At 39.6% G+C, this 24,164-nt stretch overlaps 1 protein-coding gene across 1 annotated transcript in view; it reads left to right on the forward strand.

The window, feature by feature from the left end:
- Positions 1-201: 201 nt before the first annotated feature.
- The window catches only part of POF1B (POF1B actin binding protein), a 49,041-nt gene continuing 25,078 nt past the window's right edge, over positions 202-24,164 (forward strand). Inside the window, exons 1-4 of the mRNA XM_020964631.2 lie at positions 202-324; positions 444-761; positions 18,275-18,349; positions 20,910-20,990. Coding sequence (XP_020820290.1) covers positions 492-761; positions 18,275-18,349; positions 20,910-20,990 — 426 coding nt within the window. The 5' untranslated portion in view covers positions 202-324; positions 444-491. The remainder of the gene's footprint in view (positions 325-443; positions 762-18,274; positions 18,350-20,909; positions 20,991-24,164) is intronic.

Here is a 24,164-nt window from a genome sequence, read left to right on the forward strand (position 1 = left end):
AAGGTTGAGTTTTGGGGTGTACGTGCACACACGCGCCAGGTGACAGACTCAGGTGAATGTCTTTGGGCTTGGCAGCTTCGGTTTGAGCAGGGAGAGCCTTTAAGAGGCCCTGCAGCAAACTCCCATGACAGGAGGTGGCTTCTCCTGGCGGCTCCGGCTCGCTCAGGTGAAGCTGCTGACTGAATCCGCCCCTCAGGGGCGTGGCCCTGAGTTCCCTGGAGCGATCAATCACCCAGGGTGCTTCAGCTGGGCCTCAAATGCTTTGTTGTCTCTCAGAGCGCTGCCAGAAGTGCTCCTGCTCTGGGCGCTGCTGCTGCTGCTCAGGTAGCTAGTGGCCCTCCCGGCTCCTCTCCTTTGCTGCCCCCTCCCCGCCCCCCTCCCATTCTGGATCGGTGGTTTTCACCTGGCCGCCTCGCCTCTCTGCCATTGTTTTCGTTCTCCAGCTTCCCCAGGGAAGGTGTCCAGGGAGTCCCTCGCTGCCCGCTCCCAACATGATGACCTCGAGCTACTGGAGTGAGAGCAGCAGCAGCAGCTGCGGGCCCCCGCGGCGGCCCGAGCCCCTGCACATCCCGCAGCTGCACTCCAGCTACCAGCAGGCGCCCGAGAAGAACGTGGTGTACGAGCGGGTGCGGACCTACAGCGGCCCCATGAGCAAGGTGGTGCAGGCTCTGGACCCCCTGGGCTCCCCCGCCGAGGTGCTGTCCCCGCTCAAAACTTCCTCTTCCTACCAAAACTTGGTGTGGAGCAGCGACCATTCCCAGGTACCGCAAAGACAGCCGCGCTTCCGTGCAGGGCAGCGCTCGCTGCCTTTGAACAGAGCAAACAAAACCCCAAACGCTTCTTTCCTCTTTTCCGCACGGCCTTCTCCATCTGTTACGCTCCTTGGCGCTTGGCTGTTACTGGGTTGGCTACTTTGCCCCTTGGTTGGCCCTGGAAAGCCACCTACTTCCTTCTCTCTTAGATGCCTTGTCTGTGTCCCTTCCTGCTGCGTGTTTACATTCACCGGCCATTCTGCTCCTCATAGCCAATTGCGAGCAAAAAGGAGCTAATTGCTAGCTGTGTTTGAGTGGCAGAATTGCGGCTTTTCAGCCCCTGCTTTCTACCACAGCTTATTTTCTTAAACTTCGCCGTAATAGCTATTTAGAAAGAGCTCCTCTTCTCTTTTTCAGTGTAGCTCCAAACAGGCAGGTTTGTTGTGGTGGTGATTGTGGTTGTTGTGTGGCCGCCCCGTCTTTTGGTTATACGTACGTAGTTTTGCATTGAACTTTGCTATTGGTCTTTTGTGGAGCCTGAAAGATGCAAATGAACTGTCTTGTGTGTTTGAATTGGCACATATGGTTCATCAGAAAATGACACACACCTTGTTAGCACAGAGGTGAGTGAATTATGGAGGAGTGGTTGAGTAAATGAGCACAGGAGTGAGGAAGAATAGGTGTGAGCCACTGCCCAGGGAGGAAAAGCAAAACAAGCCGAAGATGAAGTGATTTTGTCGGAAGAAACCTGTGGTTACGCTGATTCGGCTGACATGTTGTATGGAATCCAGCGGGCAGTACCATCACAACACTGTTTCTGGAGAACTCGGGGCTGTGTTACTTGTGGGAGATCTCCTTTGGATCAAGTCCTGCTCCTCTTCTCGTGGGCTCCAGATCTGCCATTACTCTCTTGTCAGAATCTCTTCAATCCATGTTCCTTTCAAGCTTCCTTGGAATTTCTGCCAGAACAAAGCCATCCAACAGCCCCCGGGGGAAAATCCTGAGCCACTTTCCATTGGCGTGCCATTTTGTGATGATAGAGACTAGCTTCAAAAGAAAAGTCCTTCATGGTTCGAATAGAGAAGGTGCCATACGTCTACAATTTACAATAGAATAATTTGTAAAAAAGAATGCTGTGACTGACAGAATTAGTTTGAAGCTGCCCAAGTCAGGGAAAGATTTGTGTGGATTTCTGTGATCCTAGCCAAGTTTAAGGACAGACTCACCAAGAAAAAAAAAAAGCCTCATCTCTAGAATTAATTTCCTGAGCAAATTATGGCTCTTCCTATAATTCAGTCAGAGAAGAGAATCCAGGTCAAAAACAGTAATTCTGAGTGGTGAGGACAATGCTAATCATGTATAAATTGTAATACCCGGGCATTAGAATGCTAATTTCACAATTCATTCACTTTGCCAGTAGGAGCCGCCTCCTTTGCCGTGTAACCAAAGCAATTATTATGTTAGCATAAGAATGTAAAGAAAGACGTGTGACTTGATGGATTGGGTTGGCTGGGAGACCCCGAGAAAATCATTTCACTTCTCTGTGCTCCAGACTGTTAGTTCTCTCAAACTATCTAAGTGGCTGATCTGCACTGATAGGAGTTTCTTCATTCTGCCAATGAAATCACAGACACCCCCTCCCCCCCAAAGTGTTCTGTCCAATCATCTTTCTCCATGTCTGGCTGCCCCCAGCCACCGAGGAGGAAGCCCCTATCCTAACTAGAAATGGGAAATAGATACACCTTTAAAATTTAGAATTTTGACTAATATAGGCTTGCTGAGAGAAGAGTTTTCATGTCTTACTTGATGTCCTATACTCTAGGGTAATTCACCTGAGAAGCTTTCTCCTTTTTGGTATTCTCTGAACAAAGCTGGGCACTCTTTTCCTTTTTGTTACAGACTTTTATTCTTTGTACCTGATTCATCCTAAGGTGATCTTTAAAACTAGGTTTCCGTCCTGAAAATTCGCTTCTGCCATAGATTCTGAAGGGGCTTGAGCCCAGAAATGGTGGCTATAGGAACTGGGATGGAAAGATTAGGAATTTGTGTTGGAGAGGAAAAGAACCACCCTCAGGCATGGAGAGAAGGAAAACAGGGTACAAAATCAGAAAGGCCTTGGCTAGGAAAAAAACATTTACTAGTTGGAGTGCTTCTTGTCTGCTTCTTTTCTCCTTTGACTTCTGTTGTTCTAGAAGACAAAAATATTTTTTAATAGTATAGGATAATGTAACGTAGTTCCTGAATTTCCAATGACATAGGCTTCATGCTCACCATAGAGCTCACACATATTCTATTTACATTATATTTTTAGATTTACCATCTCCTTGATATAGCTTGTTTCTGAAGCATTTGGGATTAGTATCTAATGGGGTGTGTGTGTGTGTGTGTGTGTGTGTGTGTGTGTGTGTGTGTGTGTGTGTGTGTGTGTAACCTGCTGTTTTTATTGTTGACTGTCCTTCATTCTTGAAGAGGTAGGGCAGGTTCCCCACCCCTGAGATAGGACATCTAAGGCCAAGAGAATGGACTGCCCCTTTCTGGTCCTTATAAATTGAACTAAAATTTGAATATAGTTTTTCTTTAAAAAAGGTTTTGGATGTTTGATATTCAGATAGCTCATAAGTACCATGTTAACATTAAAGTGTTAAAGCCTTTATAAATTGAATTTTGGACTGTTGTAATATAGCTTAATTGATAAGCAGACCATTGTCCCTTAGAATAAAAAAAATTAGATTTAAACAGACTTTTAAATCGTCCAGTTCCGTCATTTTTAATGCTGCTTCCTTTGCAGTGGTATAAAAATGGGATTTATACAGAAAGATTCTCCAAATATGGAGTGCTCCTCCATTATTGTCTGTATTAGACAAATGAGTTTTTGTGATTATCCGAGCTTCCATTTGATCTGCCTGATACAGCCTTTATGAGAAAATCAGTCAGTAGTTCCATCTTCTGGCTCAGTTTAGGGATGATTAGAATTTATATAAGCATAGAAACTAGTTGCTAGGGAAATGTCAGTCAATAGTGAAATTAAAGATCCTAGATTCATCTGGATGAACAGAGCTGTCAAAGTCAAGAGATACATTTTTGTCAGTCAAGTGAGCAGGCATTTATGAGGTGCTTAATATGTGCCAGGTCCTGTGCTAAGTGCTGGGATGCAATGAATTTTTAGAACAGAATGAATTTTACTCAATGAGATCATTGTACCTCATTTTTTAAAAAAAAACCCAAATATTGGCCCCCATGAATACTATTAATAGAAATAAAAATACTCTCATAGCCATCCTAGGTCTTGTATTTTTCCCTCCATTCATTTGGCTCTCCTGGAGTCGAGTACATTACCATGTACAGGATAGTGGCACCATGCATGGCAAAGTGTGCCCAAAACATTGTCTTTATTTAAGACCATTAATGACATTAAATAATTAAAGCAAAGTTATCTTAGTGTCTATCATGTTTATGTATAAGGCTCTTTTTTAGGGGGGGCAATGATTTTCCTATTATCTTGGGGAAGGTCACATTTGAGGATGGATCCTTAGAGTGCACGAAAACTTTTTTTTTCCCATTTAAAAATAGCTTTGTGGTTTACCTCTCAGTAATTGATGGGTAAAGGCACTTACCTATGTTTCTACAGTGTTTCTTTATTTAAGACCATTAATGACATTAAATAATTAAAGCAAAGTTATCTTAGTGTCTATCATGTTTATGTATAAGGCTCTTTTTTAGGGGGGGCAATGATTTTCCTATTATCTTGGGGAAGGTCACATTTGAGGATGGATTCTTAGAGTGCACAAAAACTTTTTTTTTCCCATTTAAAAATAGCTTTGTGGTTTACCTCTCAGTAATTGATGGGTAAAGGCACTTACCTATGTTTCTACAGTGTTTCCGAATTCGTTTTGTAATCAAAGTTACCTTGACAGTGTCACCCAAAGGAAGTATCTGGCCTCATTGATCCTGGAGCTGGCTTACCTATGTTGATATATGTTTAATGCATGTGTGTTTGTTATGCAGATAGTAGCTAATTGTGTAAATATATGTATATACTCCTTTTTTTCCTGTTTAACTGATAGAAGAAGGCTCACCTGCCCGTTCCAAACAAAGCTTCTGTATGTTTCCAAGGATGGATTTTTTTTTTCCTTTGAAATGACACCCAAGGGCCTGTTGCTTTGATCAATTGTTGTTCAAGGGTGTGGTCCTTTAGGTGAATGACTGTTCTTGGCAGTAGGCTGCTTGAAAAGAGGTGAATGTATCCATGGATACATCCCTAGTCAATAGTTTCTACCTTATGCAGCCTTTTGGGGCCTGAAATTAATTTATGCCATAGAAATTCTGAATGCACTTAGTTGTAACTAATTGGTGGCTCACAGTAATCATACTACTTTTTACCTCTTGGGGAGACAAGATACATCATTAGATCTACTTTCAGTCTTTCATAAATATTAGTAGGTATATGTTTTAGAGTTAAATTTGTCAGGATCTGATTTTTCCTGTTCAGCTATCTTTATCCAACCTTTGTTTTTTCCTGACAGTTCATGGCAACAAACACAACTGTGAAAGTTGCAAAGTAATTCAACTCTTTTTTTTTTAAAGTGTAAACCTTTCTAAACACAAATATTGTAGTCAACTTTTTCTTGGCAATAGCAATGATCCCAGTCACTGTCAATTTATGAGAGAGCACACATGCTTATGTTTTTTTCAAGATAGACAGGGTAGGAATAGATTGCAGAAGGACTTTGTATCCTCTACTTTTCTTAAGGATAGAATAGAAATTAGGAATGATTCTCAAATGAGGTATTGGGTATGCATATTCGAACATTGTATTGCTTTCCTAGCACAAGAACAGGATTATCATAATTAAAAATGCCTCATAAAAAGATAGCAATCTGTCAGTAAACATTTATTAAGCACCTGCTATGTGTCAGGAACTGTGCCAAGTGCTGGAGATACCACAAAAAGTATAAATAAGACAGTCCCTGCTCTCAAGGAGCTCACAGTCTAATGGGGAATACAGCATGCAAACAATTATGAATAAACGGGCCATATGCAGGGTGAATTAGAAATAATGAACAGAGGGAAGGCGCTAGAAATAAGAGGGATTGGGAAAGGCTTCCCTTTTTTAATGTTATTTTTACTTCTTTAATAATTTAATATTTTATTTTCCCCATCAATTACATGCAAAAATAATCTTTAACATTCTTGTTTTTAAAATTCCAGTTCCCGATTCTCTCCCTCCCTCTCTTCCCCCCTTATTGAGAAGGCAAGCAATTTGATATAAATTATACATGTGCAGTCATGCAAAACATATTTCCATGTTAGTCATGTTGTGAAAGAAAACAGATTTTTAAAAAGCCAAGAAAGATAAAGCAAAGAAAAAGTATGCTTTGGTCTGTATTCAGACTCTATCAGTTCTGTCTCTGGAGATGGATAGCATTTTTCATCATAAGTCCTTTAGATTGTCTTAGATCATTGTATTGCTGAGAATAGCTAAATCATTCACAATTCATCATCATATAGTATTGCTTTTACTGAGTACAGTGTTCTCCTGGTTTTTCTCACTTCACTCAGCAGTTTATGTAAGTCTTTCCTGGTTTTTCTGACATCTGTCTGCTCATCATTTCTTATAGCACAGTAGTATTCCATCACAATCATATACCACAGCTTGTTCAGCCATTCCCCAACTGATGGGCATCCCCCTCAATTTCCAATTCTTTGCCACCACAAAGAGAGCTGCAATAAATATTTTGTACATATAGGGCCTTTTCCTTTTTTTTTTTTAATCTCTTTGGGATACATACCTAGTAGTGGTATTACTTGGGCAAAGGGTATACGTGGTTTTATAGCCCTTTGGGCATAGTTCCAAATTGCTCTACACAATGGTTGAATCAGTCTACAACTTCACCAGCCCTGCATTAGTGTCTCAACTTTACCACATCCACTCCAACATTTGTCATTTTCCTTTTCTGCCGTATTAGCCAATTTGACAGATATGGGGTGGTAGCTCAAAGTTGTTTAATTTGCATTTCTTCAATCGATAGTGATTTAGAGCACTTTTTCATATGACCATAGATAGCTTTGATTACTTTGTTTGCAAATTGCCTGTTCATATCTTTTGACCATTAATCAATTGAGGAATGGCTTTTGCTTTTATGAATTTGACTTAGTACTCTATGTATTTGAGAAATGAGGTTTTTAGGAGAGAAATGTGCTGTAAATTTTTTTCACAGTTATGAATACTGTGTATTTTTCTCCATCCTGTTTTCTTCTGTGTATCCTTCTCTCTCTCTCTCTCTCTCTCTCTCTCTCTCTCTCTCTCTCTCTCTCTCTCTCTCTCTCTCTCTCTCTCTCTCTCTCTCTCTCTCTCTCTCTCTCCTTTCACCCTGCCTACCCTTAAAAGTGTTTTGCATCTGTCTTTTCCCTTCCCCATTCTGCCTTCCTACTTTCCTTTAGGGTAAGATAAATCTCTATACCCAACTGAGTGTGTATGTTATTGCCTCTTTGAGTCAATTCTGAAAAGAATAAGGTTCACTCACTCCCCCCCTCCCCAAGCTCTTTTGAGCCTCTTTTATGTGAGATAATTAACCCATTCTGGGAAAGGTTTCCTGTAAAAGTTGAAACTTAACTGGGAACTGAAGGAAACCCGAGAAGCCAAGAAGTGACTATGAAAAGGAAGTGCATTCCTCGTATGGGGGACATCCAGTGAAAATGCCTGGAGCTGAAAGGCGTAAATATCTTGCTTTAGGAACAGCTAGTAGATAGGGGATTGTGAGGTGTAAAAAGACTGAAAGACTGAAAAGGTGTTTGATGGGGCACAGGTTATGAAGGGCTTTGAATGCTAAACAGGGGAGATAATATTTGATTCTGGAGGTGATGTAGAGCACATGGAGCCTATTGAGTAGTGAGGTGACACAGTCAGACCTGCACTTAAGGAAGTTCACTCTGACACCTGGGTTTGTGGACTAGAGTTGAGGCAGGGACACCCAAACATAAGCACCCAAGCACCCCATCAATAATGAGTTCCATTTTTAGGAATGTTGAGTTTATGACGTCTGCTGGACCTTCGGTCTGAGACGTCTAACAGGTAGTTGGAGATGAGAGACTGGAGGTTAGCACTAGATAACTGAATCTGAGGATCCTCAGCATAGAGATGATAATTAAATCCATGGAAGTGAGATCACCAAGGGAAACCTTACATAGGAAAGAGAGAAGAGGACCCAGGACCAGAGAGCCCTGTGGAATATTTATGTTTGGTTGTAGTTCATCCTTTCAAAGAGGACCAGTGACATCAAGGAGGGTGATGTCTTGACTTGCAGGTAAATTGGATGTAAGTGAGGCAGGGCTGTGTGAAGTCATCAATCAGCCTCACTCTCTTCTTCAGGGTCATCAGAGTCCAGTGGCAAGACATAGGTGAGGACGACTGGAGATTACCCCAGATGTAGTGGGAGGCCTTGGTCTTTTTAAAGGAAGGTCTTTCTTAGGCCTCAGTTTGTCATGCGTTTGGTAATTAAAGACTAGTTAAGAATTGAGGCAAAAGATAGCCTAGTTTGCTTTCAGGAAAGAATCATTCGAGGAGGTAAAGACCTTAGGGGGTTTCTGGCCTGAACAGAAACAATTGCTATTTACACTCACCCTGAGCCATCCGAACCCAAACAATGAGCAAGTGAGACCTGTCTGGGACCAATCAATGAGAGCCAGAGTGGTTTGGGTTTAAAGGCATAGTCAATAGCCTGGTTTTTCAAAGCTCCATTTCAAGAAATCATAAGTGAAAACTCCATGAGACAAAAGAGTTAATTGTCCCAGGTTTTTTTTTGGAAAAACCAAACCAAACCCCAAAAAAAGTATGATAGAATAAATGAGTAGAAGAAGAGGAGGAGTTTCCAACTGAAAGTGGCTTCTTTCTCGAAGAGGACCAGTGACATCGGGAGGGTGATGTTTACTGAGGTGACCTGAATGAAGATCTGAGACCGAGGAGTCATCAAACAGGCAGGAGGAGAGCCAGGAGAGAGTAGTCACCCCAGCTGTTCAAGAGTCCAGCATTTCAGCACTGATCTGGGGATGTGCTTCCCTTTCTTACGATAAAACATTCTCCTGTGCCGTGAAGACAGTTCATTCAAATGGAAGCTTATCTTCGTGAATTCTTTAAGCATAAGTGTTTTATGGCTTTTAAAGACCTCTTTCTGTTCTGCTGAAGCCTAGTAACTAGCCAAAGCTCAGTTCTTCCTGTGTGCCTGTAACCGTTTGGGGGTAATTCTCAAACATCCAGGAGATCAGCATGAAGATCTTACTGGCATCCAAATGTTTGCATCATACTGATACCAAGTTGTGATGTAATGCAGAACAATTTTGCGTTTGGCCACATAGACTAGCCCTGTCTTTGTTTCAACATACTTTATAATTGAACAAGTTTCCAAGTATCTAATTGAACATTGAAAGCAAAGCCTTTGACTGTGTTCTTTGGCTCTCTGGGTCTCAGCTGTCATTCTCATCAGTCTTCTGAGTATCTGTCCGGGGTGTGGGGGGAAAAAAGCTGTGCAAGTTTAGACTTTTAATATGAGTTATAGGGAACATTCTAAAAAGAAAGAAAATGGCTGTATGTGTATATACATATGAAATGCTTCTGGGAAAATTACAAATGATAAATCAGTTATCTTTTCAGTTATAAACATGTGTTCCACAAAAGCCTTTAAGTTCATAGACAAAGTGAAAGCATAATAGACTAAATGAATAAAGTAAAATAGTTTCTTCTGTCACTTGAAGGACTCAAGTACATGTTTTTGAAAGGTTCGTTAGGAAGGAATATGGTAGCCCAAGATAACTAATAAAGTAAGCATTTAAGCAGTTTGCTAAAGGGCATACTACATATAATCAAAAGCCTAGAACAACTGAAATGTACCTCAAATGCTTGCTGACCTAAATGTCCAGTAATAGGTAGGAAATCCTTATGCTCTTTTGGGAACTTGAGCCTTGGTTTTTTTTTTCTTTTTAAAGTAGTTCAATGATTAAAGACTACTTGGTGACCTGCCTCTTACCTGTTTCTTTATTACAAATTCAAACAATTTCTGAATTAAACATTTAAAACATACCCAAGGCGAATCACATACAAATAAAGGGAAGATGTTATGTTGCAGAAACAATTTTCATTGTTAGTTAAATCAGACCCATAACAGGAAGAAGTGGGGCTCCAAATTCTCTCAGAATATAATGCCATGTCCTAATGCTTCAGCACCAGGAGAATTTAACATGTAAGCATTTAATAGCAGACTAGATTCTGTTGCCTGTAAATTGAACCCTATTTACATATGTGGAGGACAAATTACCACAGTTACTTTTGTCCAGATGGCACAGACCTGCTGAGAGGAGAGAAATGATGAGACCAGCTGAGCCACAAGTGTATCTTTTCTTCCTCCTGGGGTCATTCTGCTGTATTGGAACCTTAAATCACCCATAGGTGTGGCTACTTAGCAGCTTTTCTGGTAAAGACTGGGAGGACAGTGTGATAATGACCTCGCTAAGTTGAGGTTATCAGTGGATTTTATACTTCATTGCTTTCTCTTTGAACAGCAAATAGAAATCTCTGCCTCTTGAAAGAATTCCATGTAAAATAAGTGTAAGGAACCCATTTCCCAAGTCAGTTATTATTCTAGTGTAATTCTTGAGCTCCATCAAACATCTGGATTTGGCATGTTTCTCCTTATTTTATACCTGAATGAGCAATTTTGTGTTTTTACTCATTCCTCTAACATGTTGGTAAAGAGGTAGGATTTCCGGTCTTTCACCATTATCATTTCCTAGCAATCTTAGCTCTCCTCCTTTGTTAGTTAGCTTAAGCAGTTAACCCAGTTTGTTGACAGAACTCTGTGTTCCCTAGTGGGTCATATTGGTTTAGGTTCTTTGAAGGATGTCTTACTTACTGACTTGCTTTCAGTGGGACTGTAATAGGTTTCATGTACCATGGTGTTCACACGGTCAGTGCATAGCTTCAAATTGAGCATGATGAACAAACACCTTGTATAATATCTTGATTGCTGGATGGACGTACTTAGCCTTCTTTCCCCTTATATCATTTTTCATATCTGTGGCTGCACAAGATACATACGGTTGCTAGATTGTAAGTTGTTTATTCTTTTTTTGGTTCCCAGGGCGGGGAGGAAGAGGTGGGTAGGTAATGAAATTGATAGTTGTTTTATTTATTTTTTGAGTTTCCAGGAATTACTTCTTTTGGATGACCATTGAGTTTCATTGAATTAAGTGTTGGGTTTCACTTTTTTTTGTTTTGGGTAGGTTTGTCCCTTCTAATGAGATATTTAAGCATAGCTGTTTAGACAAGCTAAGTCAAAGCAAGCAAACCCTAAACTAAGTTATGAGACTTTCCCTCCCTCCCGTATAGTGGAAAGAATACCGGATATGGAATCCTAGCCCTAACCGTTGTTACTAGGGGACCATGGGCAAATCACTCAGCCTCTCTGATGTCAATTTCTTCACCTTTCAAATAGGGATTTCGGTGCCTACATGACCTATCTCTCAGAGTTGTGGAAGAACGGTTTTAAAAGTAGACCTTAAAGCACTCAAAAATGCTATTGCCCCATTTTTTCCTTGCTTTTTCTTTGGAGGTGATAAGAGTGCAACAAAAGTTGCTGTTGCTGATTTGGGGCTCTTCTACATAGTATTGCATATTTCAGAAACATTCCAGTTAGCATTTTCGTCATTAATATTTCTTTTCTAATCCTAGACTTCAGTGTGTGCTTAGATTCTGCCTAAAATATTTCTGAATTTTCATCTACATTATCATATATCTCCACATATATGTGCACATATACACACATTTATTATCTTACTCAAAGATCTTTCATTGCTCTCCACTGCCCATCAGATAAAAGCTGTAAGCCGGCCCCAGCCTATTTTTCTAGCCATATTCTCCCTTGGCCTTTCCCCACTCTACTCTTTAACCAAAGTGGATGGTTTTCTGTTCCTTAAACATACTTGTTTTTTTCCATCTCCATATTGTTGCTTATGTAGGGTTAGTTTTTGTCTTGGTTGTTTATATAGATGATGTGAGGATGAACAACCCTATATAATGATGATAATTTCTTATAATTGGATAGCATTTTCCAGTTTTCAAAACACATTCCTCATTTTAGTCACTCCTGTGAGGTATGCAAGGCAGTGGTGATTATCCCCCTTTTACAAATGAGGTTAAGTGACTTTCCCACAGTTGCTTGGCAGCTTCATGGCAGAACTGAGACTAGAATATGGGTTTTACGATTCCCAATCTAGTCTTCTTTCCATAATGTCTCCCTTAATTATCTTTTTTTAAAGTTGTCTTTTGTTTCTATGTAAATTAACTTTAATATTCTAAAATGAAATGTTTTCTTAGTATCAAAGCATCCCTCAGTGGCCCTTTCTGTGTTTCATTCTGTTAGTTTCCTTTCATTCCTTGTTCGTATTCTACACCTTTGTAATTGTTTCTCTTCTGGTTGTCAGGGTCTTGGCCTGAAATGACGTTATCATTCAGTTCCCATTCTGGATTGATAAGTTTTCCCATGCTAGATGATTTACACAGCTCAGCAGATAGAAAATCCATTTCCAGGTTTCCCCTCCAAAATATTTTTGTGCAAGCATTTGCAGTGCTGCCTCTTAATTTTCACTTTACTTGGTTTATCAACTCTATAAAACTCACTATCTGTTTCTTAAACTCTGACATCTTCAGTGACCTGTGACTTCATCCGTTTGGACATTTCCTCCATTGATGGAGATTGAAACTCTTCTAAGTCTGGGCAGAAGGCCTTTGAGAGTTGTAGCTGAAAAATTCATCCCACCATGGTCAACCTGATAATGAGTGTCTCTGTCCTGGCCTCAGATAAAGGAGAAATTTAAGACCAGCGTTGTCTGTCCTACTTTGTTCGTTGGTTGCGTGTATTATTCTTGTAGTTCTGCCTTTTCCACTTTGTGTTCTTTCATTTGTCTTCCCATGTGTCTCTGAATTCTTCACATTCATTACATCTTGAGTATGTCAATATGCCATCCGTTAACTATTGAGTGTATGGTTTATTTGTAGCTTTTGCTCATCACAAATAATGTGATCCTGAAGGTTTTTGTATATTTGAGTCTTTTCTTACTGTCAGTAAAGCTTCTTGGGGGTATATAGTACCTACAGTGGAAGCTCTAGGTTCATGATGAATGAGATAATTTATTAACTTTTCTTTTATAATTCCAAACTGTTTTCCAGAATGGTTAAATCAATTCACAGTTCCATCAGCAGGTAATTTCCATGTTTGTTCTCCCGAAGGCTTTCCAACATAGGATTTCCCCATCTTTTCTAACTTGATGGGTATAAGGTGACAAATGCCACATTTGTTTGAATTTTTATTTCTCTGATGAATGGTATTTTAAACAGTTTCTCATTTGGTTGTTGACAGTTATATTTCTTCTTTAGAAAACTCTTTAATTCATATGTTTTGATCACTTGTCTATTGGGAAACTGTTGCTATAAAAATTTATAGCAATTTTGGTATATAGTGTGAGTTGTTGGTCTAAATTTCTATTTAAAATAATAGTTTATGATTTTCATTTTTCAAGTAAAAATATTTAATGTGAATCTGTCCTTTCCACTACCCCTCTCCAAATAAATGAACAGGTTTGGGGGGGGGGGGGTTGTTTTAACCTGGAAAAACAAATCCCTCAGCGCAAATCTGCCAATTCTGGCAAAACAAATTCCTATGTAAGCCTCATCCAAAAATGTATGACTCTTCCTGCATCTTAAGTTCAACAACTTTTTTTCAGATTATTAGTGGTCTGTTTCACCTTCATTCTTTTGTACTCGGGATTCATCATGAAATTGATCAGAGTTCTAAATGCAATTAAGTGGAGCATTGGATAAAACTTGGGCCTTAGAGTCAGGAAGACCTGAGTTCAAATCATACATCAGAAACTAGCTACTTACCCTCTCTGTGTCTTGGTTTCCTCATCTGTATACTATAATAATAGCACCTACTTCACGGGGTTTTTATGAGGATCAAGTGAGTTAAACTATATAAAAGAGCATTATATAAATGCTTGCTATTAAAATCTTTCGAAGTTATTTTTTCTCTATAGTGTTATTATCATATACATCATTCTCCTAGTTATACTTATTTTGCATCAATTCATAAAGGTCTTCCCAGCTTCTGCTGACATTGGCCATTTTATCATTTTTTATTGAGCAATAATATTCCGTTACGTTCATATACTACAGTTTATTTAGCCAGTCACCAAAAGTAGGACACCCTCTTAGTTTCCATTTTTTGACCATTGGGAAAACAGATGTTATAAGTGTGTATGAGTGTGGAGAGAGAGAGAGAGAGAGAGAGAGAGAGAGAGAGAGAGAGAGAGAGAGAGAGACAGAGACAGAAAGAATTTCCCTTTTTTGGATTTTTTTGGGGATAGTATAGGCCTAGTTGCAGTATAGCTGGATCAAAAAGTATGCATAGTTTGGTAACTTTCCAGCCATAGTTCCAAATTGCTCTCCAGAACGATAATTAAACGAATCCACAACAGAGCCAACAGTGTATTAGTATAGCTGTTTTTCCACAGCCATTCTAATAATTATTGATTTCCTGTTTTGTCATTATTGCCAATCTTATAGGCATAAAGTGGAACCTCAAAGTTGATTTGGTTTAAACCTATTTTCATTCAATGTACTTTGCTATTTTCCCAGAAGCTGTTGTTGAATGAAGAGTTCCTTTCCCAGTAGTTTGTTGAATGCTAGGACCTCTGCACAAGTTTGTTTCTAGGCCTTGCTTATTTCTCTTTTCCCATTGATCTACTTTTAAAAACCTACTGGTTTTATTTGTCAGTTCTAATAGGTTTTGGGGTGTTTTTTTTTTTTGCTTTCAATTTTTTTCTCTTCCTTGATTTTCAGATTTTCTACTTTGGTGTGTTAGGTTGGGCAGATATTGATTGTTGCTTTTCTAGAATTTTTTTAGTTGCATGCCGAATTCGTATATTTGTTCTATCTCTTTTTTGTTGATAAAAGCAGTTTGATATATAAAATTTCCCATAAGGACTGCTTTATCTGTATCTTTTAAGTTTTTGTATTTTGTCTTATTGTTTTCATATTCTTTGTTAAAATTTCTATTGTTTCTGTAATTTGTTCTTTGACCCACTAATTCTTTTGGTTTAAGTTATTTAGTCTCCAACTGATTTTTAATTCTTTCTTCAAATGCCCTTTATTCAATATAGTTTTTATTACATTGTGGTTAATAAAGAATGAAGTTTGTACAAGTTTGTGAAGGCTGACTTCACGATCAGTTTTTGTAAAGGTGCCATGCACAGCTAAGAAATATATAAACTCTTCTGTTCAATAGTTTCAAGAGATCAATCATCTCTCATATTTCCAAAAATCTTATTTGGGCTTTTAAAGTTTTTTTTTTCTTATTGATCTTTTGATTAAATTTGTCTAGATCTGAAGGAGATACATCACTATTAGAGTTTTGCTAGCTATTTCTCCTTGCAATTCCACTGACTTTGTTTTTAGTATTTAGATGCTATGCTGTTCAGTGAATATGCGGTATTGATATTGATTCGTTATCTATGGTGCCTTAAAGAAAATAATCCATTGATCTATTCTAGAGATATTCAGGTTGCATGGATCAGTCATGTGATAGTAATAATAATAATACCTAAATTACTCTACAGATTTAGTGTTGTACCAAAAAGATGCTACAAAATTAGACAAAATGGCAAAATTCATTTGATAAAGAATATAGAGAGATAGAAATGAGGAAGAAAGTAAGAAGGAGGGGTGTTTGCTGCTTCTAGATTCCAAACTATATTACAAAGCCATTATGATCAAAACTATCTGGCACCAGATAAACAAGACAAAAGCTGTATTTACAGAGTGCTCTCCTTTAATTTAAACTCATACCTTCTACATCTTTGCATAATAAACCCTGACCTGCTAGATCGCTTTAAAAAAATCTTTTTTAATGATATGTTTTTCTTTTCATATTACTTTCGTTGCCAAATTCAGCTTTCTCTCTTTCTCTAACCCAGTGAGCATCCGTTGTTCCAAAGATTTTTTTTGAAGGGAAGGAACAATTCAGCAATACCAGTGAACACAGCAGTCACCTCTGAGGCTTGTTAGCTCATTTCTTGACTGATATTAAACCACCTCATGGAATATTGCTTTTTAAAACGACTGTATTTCCTTTCAAAATTTATCTCCAAATATTCCAATGTAGATTTAATAAAGAGTAGTCAGTATTTCCTATGGTCTAAAAACATAGGAATTCATAATGAAGTCCTAAGGCAGCCTAAAAATACTTGTGTACATATATTAGATCCTCTAATAATAATTTACATTTCTGTAGTACTTGAACGTTTATAAAACATTTTTTCTTAATGATAATCCTCTGAGATAGGGTGTAGAGATATTATTATACCCATTTTACAGATGAAATACCTGCAGCTCAGATAGGCTCAGTGCCATGTTCTAGGTCATACACTTAGTAAAGGATCTGAGGCAGGAATCCAGCGCTCATTCCGTTACATTATACTGTCTTTTCCTAAGGAATTAACGTTCTGGCCCCTCTGGAACAGAAAATGAAAGACTTCCCTCACTTGGAAGTGCTTTTCTTCTGAAGGTTAGTTTGTCATTTCAATGTCCGATACCTTGGCATGTGAAGAACACAGTTTTGCCTACAATGCATGTCATAATAGCAATATGTCAAAAAAGAGAAAAGGCCCTAGTGCAGTTGGGCTTACTTTAGATGAGTTTGTCAGGCTTGACCACATGCTAGATTCCCTCAAGAGCAGGGATTCTGAACATTTTGTGTCATGGACCCCTTTGACCATCTGCTGAAACCTATAGACCCCTTCTCTGAAGAAATTTTTTAATGCATTAAAATAAAATACATAGGCGGGCAATTCTATTGAAATGCAATTATAAAAATATTTTTAAAAAACAATTTCAAAGAACCCAGGTCAAAAAACCTTGCTTTCCAGCAAGTATATTTTCTCCTGAGGTCTCTTTTAAGTTTTCTTGGTGATACCCCTCAGTATAGTGGGGTGGGAAAAAGGGCCCTTGGGAAATTCTTCGAGCTCTCCATGAATGTGAGCAGAGGTCAGTCAGCAACACCAGGGACTGTTGTTCCATTTTACAGCAGAGTAAATGTGCCCTCTAGGGGATTCATTGGCTTGGTCAAGGGCACCAGCTGTAGTCTATGCCAGAGCCTAGATTTGAATCCAGGGCTTGCACCCCCCCAAGCCCTATACCTTCTCCTAAGTCTAGAACTCAGAACGAATCTGACTTCTCCTTAAGCTGCCTCTCATTTGCCTGTCAGAAGGGTGGGGAACCTGTAGCCTCAAGGCTACACGTGGCCCCCTAGGTCCTTGGGTGCAGCCTTTTGACTGGGTCCAGGTTTTACAGAGCAAATCCTTTTATTAAGGGGATTTGTTCTGGGAAGTTTGAATTCAGCTTCCCCACCTGTGGTTTGATATTCAGCCTGTTACATTTGTTTGTTTGGGGGGATTTCCCAAAGTTCCTAGTTGGAAATCTAGGTCCATATTCCAAAACTGTCTGAAACTGTCTGAAATCAGGGTATTGCCGCTGGTAGCATGCTATGGGGAAAAAAAGCAAAAGGAAGAGAATGACAAGACTGAATTGAAAGGAAGAATAGGCCCAGAGTAGAGGTGTTCTGTATTGCAATCCAAGTATATGGAGGTTTCTTGTTATCAGAAAAGCATGGCGTGCCTATATCATAACTCTACCCTTCGTTAGTATGTCACTGTTTCCTTTACAAATCCCTGATTATGGCTGGAGATAACCCCTTTCGTCGTTATGGAAAATTCCCTGGAAGCTGTCAGCTGATTACAAAACAACAACTCACATTTCTCTAGCACAAGCCTGGGAGGGAGGGAGTGCAAGTATTATTATTATTATTGTTTTTATTATTATTATTATATAGAGGAGGAGACTGAAACTTGGAGAAGGAAGGTGACTTGGCCAAGGTCACATGACTAGTGATTATCGGAGGCCGCTTTCAAGTACAAGCTTCCTAGTGGCTAGATCCAGAGCTCTTGTCCAATATCCATCCCATGATGCCAGGCTGGAAATGATGAAGCAGATGGGTGAATTGGGCTGAAGTGTGATGCACAGGAATTACTGGGGTTTGGCGATGTCCTAGAATTTGAGTCGAAAGAGTTTGCAGAGGCCAGTCTGTACCTGAAAAAGAATCCCTTTTAACGTGTAGCTTGACAAGTGGTCATCCTGCCTTTATTTGAAGACCACCAGTGACTTGGACAATATTAGCAAAACCCTAAAGAAAAAAACAAAAAACAAAAATCATAACTTGGACAATCCCTTACAGCCCAAGAGAACTGTATTTCCATGAAAACCTTCATGAAGCCAGTACTATCTTGTTATTAGGGCATGCAAACATTTGCTCGGAAAGCTCTCAAAGTAAATAGTATGGTTTTCCCACTGGGGAAAACTGAATCTCAGTTCCAGAAGCATGCCAGGAACAACGCTGATCTCTTTTTGTTTCTCTTCACAGGAGCTCCATTCTCCAACATTAAAAGTAGCTACTTGTGCCCCGAATACTCTGCACGTAACCCATAATATCGAACAGGTAAAAGAACTTATCTTTTTACCTCCTCCTAGTCCAGAAAAGATTTTCACTCATCCCCAAAAGCTTAGGGGCCTAGGTGATGCAGCTCACCTAACTTTGTATTTTTTTTTTTTTGTGAGGCAATTGGGGGTTAGGTGACTTGCCCAGGGTCACACAGCTAGTAAGAGTGTCAAGTGTCTGAGGCCAGATTTGAACTCAGGTCCTCCTGACTCCTTGGCTGGAGCTCTATCCACTGTATCACCTAGCTGTCCCTCTAACTTAGTATTTTAAAAAATATATTTTATTTGTTTTAATTGGCCAGAATGTTCCTTCTCACCCTCCCTCCCGATCCCCCTCCTTCAATTGAGAAAACAAGAAAATAAAACCCATTACAAACACATATAGTAGACCAAAACAAATTTCCACATTGGTAATAATGTTCAAAAAACATTTGTCTCCTTCTTCATTTTAAGTCCTTCACCTCTCTGTGTTGCATCATTAGTCTTCTGGAATTGTGGTTTTCACCTGAGTTAGTATTGACAGCCTAAAGGAACAACCAGTCAGTCAACACCTCCCTTGTACCAGGTACTGTGCTGGGTGCCAGGGATCACAAGACAGAGAATGAAGTAGTCCCTGGTCAAAAGGAGTTTCCATTCTAGGGGTTAGTGCTGCGAATTGCATTTTAAATTTGCGTGAAAATTTGGACTAGCCTCCAATTTGATTTTTCAGAGGTAGAGCCATATTTATTTTAGGCTCTGGGTTAAATTTTATTTTTTTATCTTATTCAAATGTTCTTAATTTGAGCATGAGTCAAATGCTAATGTCTGAAAACTTAAAAGTGGAGATCATTAAATATTTTTTTATTGTCTATGAAGTCGAACACTTTTAAAGCCACAATGTCGTACTAGAATGTTCTAATTTTGAAGACTAATTTATGGGGCAAGGATGAACCCAATCCAAAGGCGTGGACTGCCAACATGCTATGACTTAAGAAGTACATAAGGATCCTCCCCCTCTTGGCCTTCAATGTGCTAGGAATTCTTACTTCTAGGGATTAAGAATGTAGTGATTTAAGCATTGTACCTCCTCCCAAAGTCTCTTCTTAATAATAATTTACATCGCCATGTCACTTTATGATGACAGATTACTTTATATACAATATTTTATTTGAGCTTCACAACCTTGCAAGGTAGTCAGGCCCAGACATTACTTTACAGATGAGACACGTGAGGCCCAGAGAGGTTAGGCTAAGCTGGGTTTTGGTCCTGGCTAATTATGCCTTTTCGTCCATTATGCCTCTGCCTTTCTAAAATCTCCATTATCTGGGACAAAGTAACTTGTTAACACGCATCAGCTTATTCAGTTAACGAGGCGGACTCGTGAGAATGAGCCCTGGAAAATAATTTTTTGTTTTTGTTTTTTAGGTTGGGAGGGGGAAGCACGATATTATGCAGTATTTTGAATTGCAAATCTTCAAGAATAGGTGTAATGACAGGCCATATGGCCAAAACCCATTTTTGCTGGGTTCAGAGAAGCTCAGCACTGCAGGCCACATGCCTGGAAAACTCCAGAGTAAAGCCAGAACTAATTTAAAATGTCCTTGGGAAATGTTTAGGGCATCTGGGTGGTGCTGCCATGGATAGAGTGCCAGGCCTGGAGTCAGGAAGACTCATCTTCATGAGTTCAAATCTGGCCTCAGATACCTACTAACTGTGTGACCTTGGGCAAGTCACTTAACCCCGTTTACATCAGTTTCCTCATCTGTAAAATGAGCTGGAGAAGGAAATGACAAAACCACTCCAATGACTTTGAAAAAAAAAACCCCAAAAACCCAAAAAGGGGGTCATGAAGACTTGGATACAGCTGAAAACGACTGAATTACAAGGGAGATGTTTAACAAAATAAATAAAAATACAGTGCAACATGGGCAGTGGTAATTTGTGGTTTACTGAGTTTAACATATGACCCGAAGGGATCATTTTCTATTTGAGTTTATCACCACTGGTTTAAGGCATGGAGGAATGGTGAGCCGGTACTCATTCCAAGAAAATCAGTCATCCTTAAAATATTGAAACAAGCATGACCTAAAGAAGTCAGGCCTAGCTGGGCCTGGACAGCCAGAGGGCAGGGGGACAACAGGCCTTGGGAGAATTGTGGAAAGAGAGAACTGAAGAATCACAAATAGGATCTATTTCTTAGTTTTGATTAAGCCTACTTAGTCCTGGTCACTTATCCAGAAAATCTCTGTTGCTCTGGTGAACACTTACAAAGTAAGATTTGGTAGTCAAAATGCCTTGAAAATATATTTTAAATCCATCAAACATTTTGAAAGTGGAAGCAAATTTTATTGAGGAAGAAGTTAACTGTGTCTAGTGAAGCATTGATCACACGTTAAGCAAGTGCTGATTACATTGATTTGAATTAACTCCTCATGGAGACTGAATCCTAGGCTTGCATGCTGTCCCTCCTAAGTGCTCCAAAGTTCAGCTGATGATTACTGGTGACTCCCATCCCTTGAGTCACTTTATGATTTTATGTGCCTTTTTATCTCTTTCTCTCCTCTGCCCTTCCCTATTCTCAGGATCTCCATTCTCCAACAGTGAAAGTGACTACTTACCCACAGACCACCATAAGGAGATACATAGTGCAAAATCCTGATCAGGTAAGGCAAACTACACAAAATTGTGGGTTTTTGTGTAATTCCTTTGAGGTTAATAACATGAGCAAAAAAGTGAATTAGCAACCACATCTCTTGCGTCATGAATTATACTTTTAATCAGGGTTACTGCCATATTCCGTCCTTAATTCCAGCCATATTCTGACTCAGATGCAGTTTCCAGCAGTACAGAAATGCTTGAGTTACAAAGGTTTCTAAGGTTCCAAGTCAGGCCCCACCCAACTGTGACAGAAACCATTGCAGACACCGAGTGAGTGAGGATGACAGAGGAACACACACCTTACAATAAAACTATCAGTTCATCAGGAGTCGGGTTGTTTTTTGAGTCCATCCCATTTGGCAGTTAAGATTTGATCTTCGAAAGGGAAAAATGTTCAAAGTGTCTCATTGTCTTTGCTGGCCACCTTAAAATATTAGCTTTCCCAGTATTTCCTTCCTTAATATACTTTCTCCCTTTACTTTGAGAGGAAAAGCAAGAAAAAATATTCAATTTTCTTTTTTTAATTTTTTAAAATTAATTAATTTTTAGTTTTCAACATTTACTTCCATAAGGTTTTGAGTTTTAAATTTTCTCCCTCTTCCTCCCCTCCCCCTCCCCAAGACAGCATGCAACCTGATATAGGCTCTACATATACATTCATATTAAACATATTTTCACATTACTCGTGTTGTGAAGAAGAATTAGAACCAGTAAGAAACAAAACAAAATAACAACAAAACAGAGCAAATAGTCTGCTTCCATCTGCATTCAGACTCCATAGTTCTGTCTCTGGATGTGGACAGCATTTTCTGTCATGAGTCTTTTGGAGTTGTCTTAGATTCTTGCGTTGCTGAGAAGAGCTAAGCCTATCAAAGTCGGTCATCGCACACTGTGGCTGTTACTGTGTACAACGTTCTCCTGGTTCTGCTCACTTCACTCAGCATCAGTTCATATAAGTCTTTACAGGTTTTTCTGAAGTCAGCGTGTTCATCATTTCTTATAGCACAGTAGTACTCCGTTACGTTCATATACCGCAACTTGTTCAACCATTCCCCAGTGGATGAGCATCCCCACAATTTCCAGTTCTTTGCCACCACAAAAAGAGCTGCTAGAAATATTTTTGTACATGTGGGTCCTTAAGAAAAAATATTTTCCACAATATTCTCTTCTCTCATTCCTCCACATCAACCTTCCCCCACACACCCAATAAAAACTCTGGGAATACACATAAAAAATAAGATGGTCCTTGCCTTCGAGGAGCTCGAATTCTGACTGGGGAGACAACTCAGAAAGGAGGGTTCTTGTTCATGGGAGGGCAAGGCCACGTTAGACATTGGCAGGGAAAGGAACAAAACACATGACAAAGCCCTGGGCACCCTGAAGAGCGATGGCGGGGCAGAGGCACTCTTACCAGAAGGATAGTAAGTTCAAGGGTTAGAATGGTAGAGAGGGGCTCTGGGATATCTTCAGCAGAGGTGGCCCTGGAGGGGTCAACATCTGTGTCTTGGCGTGAACTGGCCAATGGGGCTATGAGGGTTGCAGACAGGGCCCAGAGGGATTAAGTGACCAGCCCAAAGTCACACAGAGAATGACAAATTCAGGATTTGAGCGTAGGTCTTCTAACCCCCCCCCCCCAACCTGCCTTTCTTCCATGGTCTTCAATAGAATTCCTAGTTGTGAATCAGTTTTTGTAAATATTAGCTTTTAGGAATTTGAGTAATTGTTCCATTTGACAGAAACAAAGGGGAGGGAGACTAGTAGGTAATCTGGATTCCACTTGTTTCTAGGACTCATTCTTGTATAGTTCTTAATGTTGAGTACATAATGGTGAGACTCTGGAAGGTTAATGCAGGTCGAGGATAGAAGTGGAGGAAGATGTACAAGTACTTAATTCCCTCCCTTCCCATCCCACCCCCATCTTATAGTGAATGACATTTTCCCAGGAATGGAGGTATTTGTATAAGTGAACACTGTATTAGAAAAATCATTTCATTTCTGCAAGAGCAGAAATGTGTATGTTAACCTTATGAGGTAATTGGTAGCAGCAGTGGGGAGACATGGAAGAGGGCTGAGAGAAACAAATCATTTTTTAGTTCTCAACTCCATGTCTTCATGGAAGATGACACAAATTTCAGGTTGCATATTTTGTAGGTAAAAATGATCTAACTGGTTTTGCAAGACAGCTTGAAAACCCAGTCTGGAGATATTCTCCATTTTAGTTATTAAAAACAATTCCTTTTGGAACTGCTTTTTTAGAATCCTTGGGAGAATATTCTAGTTTAATTACAATATAATAAATGGGCCCTCCATGTAACTCTCTCCTTTTACATTTTCAGCCTTTCCAACCTTTATTTTTCCTTCCTGCCTTTAGAGCAGATTTTCATTCCATTGGTCATGTTTTCTCCACTACTGAGTCACATTTTGCCACTGCTCTTCCCTTCCAGACCATTTATGTTTGTTTTCTTTAAGTAATTCCAGGATTTCAGTTTGATTTTGGAGTCAAAACCTAAGGAAATGTTTGGGCCCTCCCACTGGAGGGTATTTAAGGATGAAATGACCTAGTTTGACTTTCTTAGATACGTTATGATAGTACTTTGAGAACTTCTGCCAGAATTCCTAAAGCTAGCAGTTAAAGTAATAATAATCTTCCATTATAGAGAATGCCTGTTAATTTTCAGGATCTACCTGGCACAAGTTCAAATACATACATTGAGAAGTGGAAGGCTTCCGCCTTAGATTGTTTGGCCCAGAAGTGTGGCCTCACATCACCACTGGAATCAGAGAATATGCAAGCTGGAAGAAGCTTTTCCTTCCCTTTAGTTTGACCCTCTGGCTTTATGGACTAAGAAGGGTGACAGGTCCAAGGTCACAAAGCAAGTTGGCCGCAGCCCGGACTGGGATCCAGGCCTCCTGACTGTTAGCAGTCCCATGTTTTTTGCCACCACATCACCTTTCTGGGTCAGCTGTTAGACACATTGGTGGGAAGAGTTAATGCTTTTTTCTCCCCTATTTTTTGTGACATTTAATTTATTTAAAAATTACTTCATGGACCTATTAGAGAGTGGCCTCTAATGCTCTCTCCATTGTTACCAATTTCACTGCCCCTATGCATAGTGGATCCAGAGGGGACCTTGGATCTAGGAAGCCTTGGGTTTGATTCCTGCTTCTGACCCATACTG

Source organism: Phascolarctos cinereus, unplaced genomic scaffold (assembly GCF_003287225.1).
Source record: "Phascolarctos cinereus isolate Bilbo 61053 unplaced genomic scaffold, phaCin_HiC Scaffold_8;HRSCAF=390, whole genome shotgun sequence".
NCBI lineage: Eukaryota > Metazoa > Chordata > Mammalia > Diprotodontia > Phascolarctidae > Phascolarctos > Phascolarctos cinereus.